The following is a 13,307-nucleotide window of genomic DNA, read 5'->3' as shown; positions in this document are numbered from 1 at the left end:
TTTTAGCATCAGACAATTAAGAGACATTTTGCATTTTGTTGAACACTGTGGCATTCCATGAGGCTTTCAGCCGGGTCCAGAGACTCTTCCTTATCATCCGTGCAAATGTTTGTATTTTTATTTTTTAACTAACACAGCATCATGATTAGAATTTGGTGCAGTGAATTCTTAGCTACAGTGTGGTTGTGTACTTTGTTTAACTCCCAGAGTGAATGGTGTCCCTTCCCCCAATATACACATTGTTTGGTCCCCTTCCATCTCTGATGGCTTAGTGATGTCTCACTGTAAAAGGTTCACCAAACAGGTCCTGTCTTCTCCTGGTCACTTCCACCTACTTTAAGAAGTACACTACATCTCTGGATTTTGCATGAAGAATCCTGAAGACTCCTCGGAACGTCCTGGGCAAATTAGATGTGTGTGTACAGAGCTCACTCAGTACTAATAGCATGACTTTTGGAAATAAGTTCAATTTGAGAATAAAAAATAACATTCCAAAGGATGTCAAAAAGAGTGCGACTCGATTGATACAGCACATAGATATAAAAGGTTGCTTGAATGGGATCACAATATCCAATGACTTGACAAAAGACAATCAGTGGAAATTATTTTATTTTGCCTATCATTCAATAATGAAAGGATATCCCTGAGATAATTTAAAAAACCAGTCCTTCTGTTCTAGTGTTGGTATTGTTCTCCTGACAGTGACAGGACTGGGCAGGTACACGTCTCCACTCAAATGACACTAAAATACCCATTGGTCCATGAGCTGAAGTCACTAGTTTGGTGTACTGCCAGGCTTAAGGGGCACAATGAATGTCCAGTTGTGTTTACGGAAGATTAGTTGATGTAGGCTGCTCACACACTCAAATACCACAGATCCTGTAGGACCTTTGTTAAAATGAGCTTCTTCCCATGACTTCACAAGGTAAAGCTGCAACTGGGATGCGGCTCAGGTGAGCGGCATCATAAAAGAAACCTACTTTTAGAGGTGTATTCAGTATCAGCAAAAAGTGCTGAGCTTCACATATGCAAACCAAACAGATCTGTTGATATTACATTTAAGTAGTCAATGCACCTGGTCAGAACACTCCTATATGGTTCCTACACTGAGACATTAGGAGGAAAACACCCTGGGCAGGCCGCCAATCTATTGCAGGGCACACACACCATTCACTCACACACTCATACCCACGGACAATTTTGAGTCTCCAGTTTGCCTACTTGCATGTCTTTGGACTCTGGGAGGAAACCGGAGTACCCGGAGGAAACCCACACGGACACGGGTAGAACATGAGACATAGTTTGCAGATTAAAGTTTCTAGTCTGCTTAAAGGGAGGCAGTTTAGCTCTGTTTTTCAGTGCCCACACAATAAAAGGTAAAATTGTTGTTGACTGCACTCTGGGATGTAGCAGTTCTCTGGAGGTTTCCAGGAACCAGGACCATCCTCTTGATGAAGGGACGGAGTCTGGGTACTCCCCTGCTATCTGGATTTCTGCACTGCTCCTCACTCGCTTCTCAAATTATCTCAGGAATTTGGTCCTCCTTTTTCAGTCCCTGGAAGCTATTTTCACCTGATTTAGAGCCAGTTAGTCTGAACAATTGCTACAAATTGGTGCTTCCACATCTCAGATGGAAAACAATACAAATGGTCTGTTCTAGAACAAATAGCTACAAATGGCTTCAAAGTTCCTTCCTAATTTTGTGAATGTCATTAAGACCATTCATTAAGTACCAACACAGTCAATGTTACAGAACTAAAAAATGAATGAATTGAAGAAAATACATCTGATCTAACCCAAGAGAAACAACAAAAACAGTTACATTTGAAATGCATCTAAATTCAGATATTGCCTTAACGTTGTGCAGCAATACCATGGATTTTCATGCAAATGTGATCACTTTTAGCTGTGTTTGTAACACACGTTTGCCAGAAAATCTCTTCCAAACCATGTGTCTGTCATCTCTACACAGACTTTCTGTTCTCTTGTGACCTCCACTGTTTACAGGTTACAAGTCAGCCATGAGGAAATGTGAGTAAATTAGAATTTTCCCTGGACAATTCACACAATCCAGGCATATCACTCCTCATTTAGTCTCCTACATGTCCAACAAACAACAGAACATTGATAGATGGTCACTACATTGTGGAATTTCAATGAAAACAATTAGGCTAGTTTTTTAGTGAACAAAGAAAGGGTACCACATTCCAGTGTTGTACCCATAGAAATACATTGACTCCTGACTCCTCCCCCTTCTTGTTCCACTCAGTAGAAAATTCCTTGTTCTCCCACTGAAGAAGATAGTTGAGGCAGTGAAACATACACTGTATGGCCAAAAGTATGCAGACACCTGCCATCCAACATCTCATCCAAAACACATGTGAAGCAATTTGCGCCAAACATTATGGTGCCCTGAAATGGGGGGCACCATAATGGGAAGTTATGTGCCAATGCGAGAATTTTTTTTATTTATTTTTTTGTCCCAAATGTTATGGAGCTCGCTGTATATTAACAGTATTCAATTAATCAGGAAATTTCTTTGGTCCAGTGACACTAATCACAAAGAGTAGGGGGTTCCCCAGAGCCCCGACTAAATCTCAAAACTGGCTCTTTCAACCTGCCACCTAATTATCCCCTGATTTTACTCGCTAAAAATTGTTATCTCCCTTTCCATCTTAACCACGGTGTGGTGAGTGTAAACTGCTAATTAATGCTAAAACTTTTACGATACACCCTGAGAAGTAAACTCGACTAGCATATTTTTTCTGACCAGAGTGTTATTCCATAGGACACTTCTCAGTGAAAAATAGCATAGCTCTACCTGTATTATTATAAGGAATGTATATGGCTCAGTTTACCAGTGAACTGTAGGCAAGTGGTGCAATAATTGTTGCAGCAAAAATATCTTTCATGCAGTGATTTCAGTACATACCTGTAGCCAACAAACAGCACTAAAAATGTAATACTTTCCTTAATAGTGCTATTATTGATAAGTCAATAACAATAACAATCCCCCCATGAGCTAGAACTATTTGATCATTAACTGAATTATAGCTCCTGCTACTTTGTTGTCTTTACAGTTGTTTTTCAAAGAAATGCCAAAGTGCCAAGCTTCCATGCATGCAACAACTACTGTAACTTCAATAATCAAAACAATGCCAATGAAGGTGGATTCATCCTTCCATCCATTATCTAAACCTGCTTTTCCTGGGCAGGCTTTCAGGGGTGCTGGAGCTTATCCCAGCACCCATTAGGAGGAAAACACCCTGGGCAGGCCGCCAATCTATTGCAGGGCACACACACCATTCACTCACACACTCATACCCACGGGCAATTTTGAGTCTGCAGTTTGCCTACTTGCATGTCTTTGGGCTCTGGGAGGAAACTGGAGTACCCGGAGGAAACCCACACGGACACGGGTAGAACATGAATGTAGCAGTGCCACCTTGTGGTAGTCTTGATACATGACCACTGATTGATAATTAAAAGTTAGAGAAACTAAACTGAAAGTCCAATGTAGCACTTCGTACGTGACATTGGGGTTTTACAAATTAGTTTCATAAAGGTTTCATTGCCTTGTTTCGTGAAAGAATATAGTTTGACGCTGTCCTCGGTTGCAAACCGACATATTTTCATAGAGGACGTGGGTCTGTGCATATTCACAAAGTCTGGTCAGTTTAGTAGGCTACATTTCACTGGGGGGAAGACTTCAGGCCCATCAACACAGCTTCATGCAGCTATTTAATTTCCCAGTTCTCTCATTAAAGCACAAACCAGCCCGCATATGCCCACACACTGTAAACTACTTTCCCATAAGCCACTTTTGCGAAATATTCTGAATACAGGAAGTGCGTCACCGGAATATACGGAGAGTGAGAGTAGTCATATCTTATTGACAACAACAGCACGTAGGAATAAATAAAATGGCAGCTGCAGTTGGCTCAAATGAGGCTCAAATGTCTGAGTCAGAATTGCCGAAACTTTCTGACTTATTGGATCGTGGATGGAAGCTATTCGATGATGTGGACAGCACAAACGAACCAACTGGATCCAATCAAATACAGGTTAAAGTCAAGCGTGGGATTATGCATTTGGAGGAAGCAACGCGAATGGTAACCCAGCTCGACTTGTTCAGGTAGCTAGCTAACATAAGCTACACACTTTGTTAGCTACGAGCTAACGTACTAATACTATTACAGTACTAACAGTGGCGCAGTGGATACTTGTAAGCTTAGCCAGTTGGTAACGTTACAAGCGTATCTTGCGGTAATTTAGTTGTTTAGAGGCAGGTTGCCAGCTAGCTCACAACAACATTTAGAATAGCTGGTAGCTAGCTAACGTTAGCCCGACCCGCAAGCGTAGAAATGTGTTACCTCGGTGGCACAATTATGTCAAGAACGTTTATAATGGCATCATAGCGCGAAAGTTTTAAACCATATCGCTGCAACCCCCTACAGAACAAAAGAAAAACTCTAGGCTACACCTTATTGCTGAATTCCCCTCATCAGTCAGTGTGAATTCCAAAATGCATTATGCTACATCCTCGCCTGCTTAGACTTTAGTGGATGCCTCTGCCCACTTTTTGCAGTCGGTCACATATGCACATATTGCCTCTTGAAGTTACCGTCCATTTCCCCATAAGGTCCATCCTGACCAGTACAAATGGCTCAGACACCTGAGCAGTTCCAAATGATTTAGAATTGGACAGTAAAATATTGGTAACCTTATATACAAAGAGACATGAATACATTAAGTGTTGTTTGATGTTCTTCTTCTGGTACCAGGGCAGTTATGGAATAAGATGCTGTCCTATTTCCATGTCAATGATTACTCAGTAATAACATCTCTGCCCGTGGCAACCCATAAACATGGCTGAGGCTCACTTCAGTTTTCTTACGTACTAACTATAGATTTGCCCCTGCATTTTATGGAGTGGTGTTGGGATGTGCTCCGTGTCATATGATAGTTGTAATACTTGAATAACCAATTTTAGGTGAAAGGGAACTTTGACAAGGTTGACCCTACAAGGTTTTATAAGCACAGGGCTATGGCATACTTTCTAAAAATAATAAAGTGTACTTTGTTGACTTTTGAACTATTATACAATTCAGGAAAGTATACTTGGGCTGATATATTTGAACTTCTTAGCAACCTTTAGTACATCAAGTATACTCAAGTTGGCAACAAAAATGATAGCTACTAAAATACTTAACTAAGCCTCTAGTGCTCACTGTATTTTTAAGATACTTTTGAGGTTTACTGATTAAACAGTGGGCCAGTTTAGTCCCAGAGTTGCGAAAGTCACACTAGTGGGTCTATATTTAAACGTCACTTGTAGCCTACAGTTTCTTTTGAGGGGTTCCATCGCTATATTTGTTTAAACGCTATGAATCAGATTAAGCGGGTGACTGACGAGTGTTTTATTTATTTATTTTTTTAATACATGGTAGGTTTGATCTAAATGCAGTGACCGCATTTAAATCATTCGTATCTCGATATAATTTTGCCGCCGTGGTAACACATGTTAACGTGTCAGGTACTCTTCACAGTTAGAATAAATTTTAGGACAGCGATTCCGGCATTGCTTGCGTCGAAAAGGATGCAAGATTTCACTTGCAGTTACATCTGTCCAGGCTGAAAACAAGTCAGGGGTTTTTAACGGTAGCTAAGAAGAAATTTTACGACAACGTTATCTAATTACTTCGCTAGCTAACGGTAAACCACTGGCCGACATGAAGTGATTTATAAATTGCTTCATAGATCATTCTAGCATTTGCAGGCAAAGTATTCAACTAGGTGATTGCTTAGTTTGTAATTATCATGTAACGTAAGTATTCATTTAGGTGTGATTTTAGCGACATGGCTAAGCTAACGTTGGCTATAATACAGTGATGCTGCGATTTCTAGGTAAATGGCTACTGATTTGTGTACGCGTAATACATTGTAACATACGTAGATATCTAGGCAGCTTACGACTTGTTTTCCTATTGGTTACGTCCGTTACGTGCTTGATTTAACAGCCGAAATGAAGAACTGGAAGAAATTGCAACTGCAGATCTGAAGTACCTGATGCTGCCTGCACTTCTCGGAGCCCTTACAATGAAGCAAGTGAATTTGGCAAAGCGGCTGGAGCAGGTCCAGAGTGCAAGGGTTTACTTTTTGGACTTCTTGAAAAGATGCAAAGAATACGGAATGATGAGTTTTGAACTTCCCAAAACAAACGACAGTTCTGCCGACACACCGGAGGAAGCAGAGAATGGTCCAACACCATCTTTCAACCCTCCAGATTTGATTGCCATGGCAACGCAGAGACAAGCAAAAATTGAAAGGTTCATTTTTTTTCTGTTGTGACTTAAACTCTTATGTAGTTTTCGTAAATATAAATGCATAGTTAATAATTATAACGTTAGCTATAATAATTACGACATTTCACCAGTGCTCTAAGTACATATTTTTCTGTACACACAAGCATCCACTGAAGGTTTTCCACAATATTATTTCCCCCCTCAGATACAAACAAAAGAAAGACACAGAAGCCAAGCTGACAGAAATCAGGTCTGTGGTAGAAAGTGGGAAAGCTGAGGATGAAATGGTTCGGGACTTCTACCTCCTCAATGTCAGAAAATGGATTGTCATTGCTTTGGAAGAAATTGAGAGCATTGACCAGGAAATTCAGATTTTGAAGAGAATGGATGCATTTAAACAGGTACATGTCTTTAAAATCTTGCTTTAAATGTAAAATGGTTGGGGTTATTGTCTTTAGTACGGGATGGGTAGGACCTAGCGTACACTGATTTGATTTAGCCCCCCCCCCATCCTTACTAAAACATTTTTCTTTTTAAATGGTTAGAATCCAGCCAAACCATCACAGTCCCAGCAGAGGCCTCCAATGAAGCCCTTCATTCTCACTAAGGATGCTGTTCAGGCTAGGTATGCAAGTGCAATACATTATAACATTTTGATTGGCTGCTGGGGGAAAAAAAAACACTGTAATTGGAATGCTAACATGTAATTTTTATTGTCTTTAGAGTGTTTGGTGCTGGCTATCCCAGCCTCCCAACTATGACAGTGGATGACTGGTATGACCAGCACAGGAAGCATGGAATGCTCCCTGATCAGGGAATCCCACGCAGTGCAGGTAGGATAAATCTGCTTCTGGTGTGCAAGCGGTTTTACTTTACAGCCATTTAGCAAATGCTCTTATCTGGAGCAACTTGCAATCAAACACAAGTGCTACCTTTGGGGATCAAAGTGCAGTAATATCCTAGAGGGAGAGTTTTTTACAGCCTGGGGTCGGTCAACCCCATTGTGGGGTACCCTTAACACCTCTGTCCTCTTTCAGCTGAAATTGACAATGAGGAGCGGGAGAAGGAAGAGAAAGAGCGACAGATTGAGAATGACGATGAGGAGGCTTTGCAGAAAGCTCGCGACTGGGACAACTGGAAAGACACCCACCGAAGAGGCTACGGCAACCGCAAAAACATGGGCTGATGCCCGTCCTGTTCAAAACGCCATCTTTCAGATGCACAGTATTCACAATGGTTTCAAGAATTCCAAGACACGCAAAATAAATAATTTTGAATAGACCGGTCAAGAGTTGCCTGTGGTGAAATGTGGCAACAACCTGTTTTAATGATGCTGTTTTACCTTAGATTAGACAAAATTCCCCTGTGTCTGCTTACTTGATATTACTTCTTTGGCTGTAATACAATATTGGGAATGTAAAATACTGGGTATTTGTTCTTGAAAGTGGCAGGGGTTAGTCAAGGTTGGTATGTCCTGTTTTCCTGAAGATCAGTCTTTTGACACTTGGCCGATTATACATTTGTTGGAAAATCCCATGTTTTCAATCCCTTTGCATTTCAAAGACGTATTATTCTTGTGCTTGATGAAGACAACTTCAAAGACCCTATGGTTTTTCTTCTAAATTTCCCCTTTATCTGATCCCTGGTGTACTCCCATTTTGAAGCTGGGCAGTTGAGAAATACATTTATTTTGTAAATATCAGTACCGCCATTCGTGTTGCCAAAATATAGCGGATAAACTTGGCTCTGCTGAATGTGTCAACACAAGAAGTCAAAGTGTACTGCCGTGCAGGATATAAGGATATGTTATAGTTTCGCTACTTGGGAGAAATTGACTCCATCTGTTAAGGCATTTACTTGTGATGTGGATATTCCCTTCTCTTGGTTAAATCCATGTTTAGTTTTTACCAGTTTATTGTGAATAGATTCATTGAATTTACTCATGTAAGTTGCAACGTTGTCATAAAAAGTTGGCGCGGGTATCCCAGTTTTATCTTTTACGGCCTCTTCAAAATGTCCATGAGGCAGTTCTCTTACCCCTTAGATATGATAAAGCATTGTATTCTCATTTTGACAACTTAATGAAATCAAATATAATCATGGTTAACAAAGCCTACTTCTGAGCATCGAAGCTGGTCAACCCAATTAGCTTCAAGTGAACGGTCTTGAGGGATCAGGCTAAGAAAGTGATGTGATACAGTAACACTTTGAATCTTTAACATTTCCCTTTATATCAAGAGGCCTTAAATGGATTCATAGCTTCGTGTGATGGATGCCTCTGAGCCAAAAAAGAGACACAACTTTCTTTCATGAAGAGATTCTGCTTGTATAATATAAATATGTATGATCTGTTTTCTTTTGCTGGTACATATTTGAGTTTATTTTTGTGCATTTTACAACATGTATTTTACATTGTTTTGTGCATTAAAGAGGTTACCCAAATGTGGCTTATTGCTTACCTAATCATTACGCATCTGGAATCATTTATCATTTTATTTCAGTTTTGATGTCACTTTAGGTAAAAAAAAAAAAAAAGTATTGATACATTCTAATGCACATCATTTGAGATTTGTGGTAACATGCTTTGTGTGTAATCCCCGCAAATGAAACCCTAAGCAGGGTCTATGAAAAAAGTCTGCTTTATTTTGCAAAAATAATTTTTAAGCTAAAAATGCAAAAATTGGAGTACAAAACATAATCCCAATAATAAGGCTGAGTGAACAACAAAAAAAGACAGAATATGGTACTGACTGAGGTTGTGACATAGGAATTAAAAACTGACAGAGACCAGACAGGCATTTAATTGTAATAATCATACTTGTAACAAACTTTGTGACAGTGGGGCTGGAAACTTGAACATATTGGACTTTATACATTTTAACAGAGGTACTCATCTTAACACTTAATCCTTTGGAAGCCTGAATGTATATTTATATATCTCGACATTTAAATGAATGAAATAGAAATGTATACCATTCTAAATAATTGAGTGTTCCTCATAGCTCATCATGCCTTCCATCATTTGGTTTTAGAAGTCTACCAATTAGAAGAATGGAATTGGTTTTCTTGTCCTGAACAAGGAAAATGAAAGGATGGTCAGCGTAGAAAAGCTTGGGAGTCTTCAGCTCCTCTCGGCCAAAAACATTCTCATCAAAGGGATTGCCTCCAGTAGTTATCTCGAATGCTGTGGCGTGAAGGAAATTTGAGATATGCAGGTCTTTCTTCCCTGTGATTCCTGAAAAATCTGCCTTGGATTTGTCGACAGCCTCCACTAAACCCAGCTGCTGCAGGTGTTTCTGTGGGTAAAGAATTGCAAGTTAACTTCCCCCCCACTTACCAGTGCTGAATGCATTTTAGTTCTGTGTACGTATGAAAGTGAAACGCAAATTAAAATGAACTTGATTTGGAAACTGAAAATGTGGCCAGAAATCCAGCACTCACTTGGAGCTCGTGTTTGACATCAAGGTCTATTTTCGGCAGTGACACAGCCACGGCTACTTCCTGCAGCTGTTCTGACCAACGGCGGAGATTTTCAGCGGTCAGCATGTTCTCCAGCCTGTCCAGCGGCTCCACGTGAAAAGGCATTATGATGATCAAACTGCTTTGATTCTGACCCAGCGGCATCTCAACTATCTGCAACTGATTGGCTTCATCTTCGTAATACTTGTAAAAACCTAGCGGACAGAAAATGAATCAGTATGAAGTGCAATATCCATGAAAAGCATTATTACATATGTATGTGATGGTACCCCAACTATTCCTTACCCTAACCACCAGAAAACTACAAATAAAGTGTTCAAGGATACACAGAATATTAGTTTTAAAGATGAGGGGTTGGTTTGCCCTTCAGTGTTGTCCATAAATATTTGGAGAGTGACACAATTTTTGTTATTTGGACTGTTATTTTAGTCCACCAAATTTGGGATTTGAAATGAAACAGTGAATATGAGGTGACAGTGCCAACAGTCAGTTTTAATTTAAGGATATTTACATCCATAGCTGGTGAGCCATGTAGGAATTGCAGCTCTTACATTATTAAAACACAAAATAACTGGTAGCTGAAAAGTATATGAAGTGTATGAGCAATTCAGGCACAAATACAAAGGACGTCTTTTCCCTATAAATCTTTGTCACGTTTTATGCTCCATGATGAGAACATCATGGTATTATTTAATTGTGTACACTACTGTCATTTGAACTATTTTCCCTGCCATGAGCATAGACAACTAACGTTCCACTCAAGAACCTCTAAGTTCCCCACCTGTGCGATGCATCATTGGCACAGATACGGTGCGAGTCCGAGACATCATGAAACCCCGTTTATCCACCATGTTGTGGCTAAAGGCCTCACCCCAGTGGGCTGTAAAAATAAACATTTAGGTCCAGTTAACATCAGTACAATGAATGACACTGATAAATAAGCTGAAAATCATTAATGATCAAAACCAATTATTAAGCATAATATAAAATGAACTGAGACTAAACCTTGTTTACAATGTTTATTACGCAACAGTTAGTTCCGGATGAATAATTTCATTGGACAAGTGCTGTTCCACGAGTGCTGATATACAGTGCAACAACAGTGGAACTTTTTACTGTGGTGTATTGTTCCGCTTTGTTCATATTCTTACTGATACATTGTTGAGAAAAATGATATTTTAATGGAATCCTGAATTAACTATATTTGTTGGTGGAGCAGAAACAACAAAAGCATAATCTGTTGTCTCAATCATTACTTGATAAATAGTTTATAGGCTAGCAGAACCGTGGTATAAAAGCAATACCACACTGGGGATTATGTTGTTATACCTAAAAGACCAAATCACAGCCATGTTGTTATACAGTATAACAGCCCTATCTCTCTCTCTCGTTTGTTATTGCTTAAGTATAATGCATACAGAAGTGGGCATATAACTCAAAGGCTTTGGGTTTGACTCCCATTCAGTGTGATGCTGTTGTACTGAGCAACAAACCTGAATTGCTTCACTAAATATGCAGCTGTATAAAAGCACATTATGTAAAAATATAATCTGTGTAAGTTGCTCTGGATAAGAGTATCTGCTTATTTCCAAAAAAACTAAATTACATTAACCACTGGGGAAACTCAATTTTTAACAGCACTTTCAATATGTTTCTATTTTACTTACGTTTGAAGTACATGGTATTGACAAACATGGCTCCTTCAGACTCAGGCAAATCTTTAATTATCTCAGGCAGTTTTCCCCCAGTCTTCAAGGCTGCCCAGTTGTTAATTTCTAAGAGGGCATTTCTTTTGTCCCTGAAGTTGATTTTGTTGTGGTCGTGTCCGTAGTGTGCCTTGCTCTTCTCAGTGAAGTCCCTGGTTAACTTGGCCCAGGCCGGCCCGTAAAAGCTGCTGCCGATCTTCCAGGTGGTGTCACCGGCAGCCTCCTTACTGACGTCACCCAGTAGCTCTGACATGGACCGGTGGAGCTTGTCTTCATGCAGCGGCACATTGAGGAGAGACTTCACCTGACTGGCTGTGCTCTGCCTGGCACCCAGACTCATGACACCGAGAGACGAGGTCAGCACCAGAGGGGAGAAGAGCACATTCTGTGATTTCAGAGACTCGTCCTTAACCATGGTGTGATACAGGCTGAGGCCCAGGTTGTTGGTGCTCTCTGATAACATGGCAGATGGGTCTTTCTTGGACAGAGGCTCTGCAACCACTATGCAGAAAAGAGCAGCTACTACTGCTACGCTGAGAGCCATGGCTTCTTGCAGTGGGCACTTTCTGACTGCAAGCAAACACACACACACACACACACACAATTATAATGAATAAACTGTTTAGTGCGACCGCATTGAAAATGCTATGTGTATTTTAAAATTTCTTACCAATTTTGCATTTTTTGTTCTTGCAGTAGATTCATCTTTAATTCAATACTGTATTTCCCTGCAGTACCTACAGTGTTTGTAATGTTCAATTCAACATAAAACAGTCCCTTCACGTGAACTCAAATATATCAAGAATTTACATTACTAAGGCTACTAAATGTATTAATTAAATCGATTTAGGTTTTTACTGGGAATAGCCCTTTTCAATCATTAGATACTGCAGATAGTATTGAGTTGAAAATGTCTCATTAAATTTCTCATTTCCATTTTATCCACTTCATGCAATGCAATCTTTTCAATGCGATGTAAGTCTCTGTGCGGTCCATTCTGAAAGAAACAATTTTACATGTAAAACATGTTTGCATGTGACAAAGTGTTTTATTTTTCTTTCTTTCTTTCTTTCTTTTTGCGCCAAGCATTTTTTGCTGAATCTACTGAAATGCCACTCATTAAATCCTTTGCAGACCACGGCACATGCGGTGTAGTTAGTTGCCGAGGTCTACGACGGACTGTGGAGCAAGTTTTTCCATGTAAGCTAATTGTTAATATGCCTACAAGTATTAGCATACGTTCTTACTTCCAGGCGATTTCGTACATCTAAAATGATGACCTCATTATATGCAAGAAAAAAACAAGTAGGCCTACGGTTGGATAATTATTTTCCATATCAGAAATATGCCCTTTTGTAGAATAACCTAAAACAGCCACAACACGAAACATAAAATGCAGTTGCAAAGTTACCTTTTTGTCGTAGGTGAAGTTCTTGCCGTTCCTCTCGGTCCCCTTTCTTCGGATGTCCCAGATTTCTTTTCAGCTGATTTATACTGTTGCTCACAGAAACTTCCAGAACCCCCCCCCCCCCCCCCCGACACTTCGTTCACAACTGCCTTTGAAATGCGAGCGGGTTTCAGAGAATCGCCTCCCCTGTATCATCTAACTTAAGTAATATTCATCAGACAGGCATTACAGAGAAAAGTTGTAACAGATCGTACATATTGCATCATCCGATAACATTATAACAAAGTAGTAATTTTAGGTACATGCACATGTCAATATCTTTAAACTAGCCTAAATAAAGTTTTAATGTTTCTAAAACCGACTCTGGCAATGCAGAGTGTATGTAGGCTAGTGTAGGCTACAGATGTT

At 39.9% G+C, this 13,307-nt stretch overlaps 2 protein-coding genes across 4 annotated transcripts; one reads left to right on the top strand and one right to left on the bottom strand.

Moving 5' to 3' along the window:
* The first annotated feature begins 3,878 nt into the window (after positions 1-3,878).
* On the top strand, positions 3,879-8,751 carry igbp1 (immunoglobulin (CD79A) binding protein 1). 2 transcript variants are annotated; one of them, XM_035434462.1, is made up of 6 exons: positions 3,879-4,112; positions 6,021-6,329; positions 6,511-6,706; positions 6,851-6,930; positions 7,029-7,138; positions 7,343-8,751. In XM_035434462.1, exons 1-6 carry the CDS (start codon positions 3,946-3,948, stop codon positions 7,489-7,491), a joined length of 1,011 nt encoding a protein of 336 aa, XP_035290353.1. In that variant the 5' UTR covers positions 3,879-3,945; the 3' UTR covers positions 7,492-8,751. The 2 variants fall into 2 exon arrangements, with proteins under 2 accessions (XP_035290353.1, XP_035290352.1); XM_035434461.1 differs by having other exon boundaries at positions 3,881-4,135.
* A 32-nt stretch (positions 8,752-8,783) lies between these two features.
* On the bottom strand, positions 8,784-13,007 carry LOC118236246 (serpin H1-like). Of its 2 annotated transcripts, XM_035434459.1 has the most exons (6): positions 12,903-13,007; positions 12,162-12,488; positions 11,453-12,061; positions 10,567-10,665; positions 9,747-9,979; positions 8,784-9,601 (listed from the first exon to the last, which is right to left on the bottom strand). In XM_035434459.1, the coding sequence occupies exons 3-6, from the start codon at positions 12,033-12,035 to the stop codon at positions 9,302-9,304; spliced, it is 1,215 nt and encodes a 404-aa protein (XP_035290350.1). In that variant the 5' UTR covers positions 12,036-12,061; positions 12,162-12,488; positions 12,903-13,007; the 3' UTR covers positions 8,784-9,301. The 2 variants fall into 2 exon arrangements, with proteins under 2 accessions (XP_035290350.1, XP_035290351.1); XM_035434460.1 differs by lacking the exon at positions 12,162-12,488.
* Positions 13,008-13,307: the final 300 nt, after the last annotated feature.

Source organism: Anguilla anguilla, chromosome 9, assembly GCF_013347855.1.
Source record: "Anguilla anguilla isolate fAngAng1 chromosome 9, fAngAng1.pri, whole genome shotgun sequence".
NCBI classification, from domain to species: domain Eukaryota; kingdom Metazoa; phylum Chordata; class Actinopteri; order Anguilliformes; family Anguillidae; genus Anguilla; species Anguilla anguilla.
The sequence above is the reverse complement of the archived record's forward strand: the minus strand, read 5'-3'. Positions and strand labels throughout refer to the sequence as shown.

Excerpts from the sequence above, each read along its gene's own strand:
- igbp1 (XM_035434461.1), top strand. The coding sequence starts at position 3,924 with ATGGCAGCTGCAGTTGGCTCAAATGAGGCTCAAATGTCTGAGTCAGAA. Across the intron at positions 4,136-6,020 it reads ACCCAGCTCGACTTGTTCAG|CCGAAATGAAGAACTGGAAG; the intron begins GTAGCTAGCTAA and ends TTGATTTAACAG. Across the intron at positions 7,139-7,342 it reads GGGAATCCCACGCAGTGCAG|CTGAAATTGACAATGAGGAG; the intron begins GTAGGATAAATC and ends GTCCTCTTTCAG.
- LOC118236246 (XM_035434459.1), bottom strand. The coding sequence starts at position 12,035 with ATGGCTCTCAGCGTAGCAGTAGTAGCTGCTCTTTTCTGCATAGTGGTT. Across the intron at positions 9,980-10,566 it reads GCCAATGATGCATCGCACAG|GTTTTTACAAGTATTACGAA; the intron begins GTGGGGAACTTA and ends TCTGTCCGCTAG. Across the intron at positions 9,602-9,746 it reads ATGTCAAACACGAGCTCCAA|AAACACCTGCAGCAGCTGGG; the intron begins GTGAGTGCTGGA and ends CTTTACCCACAG.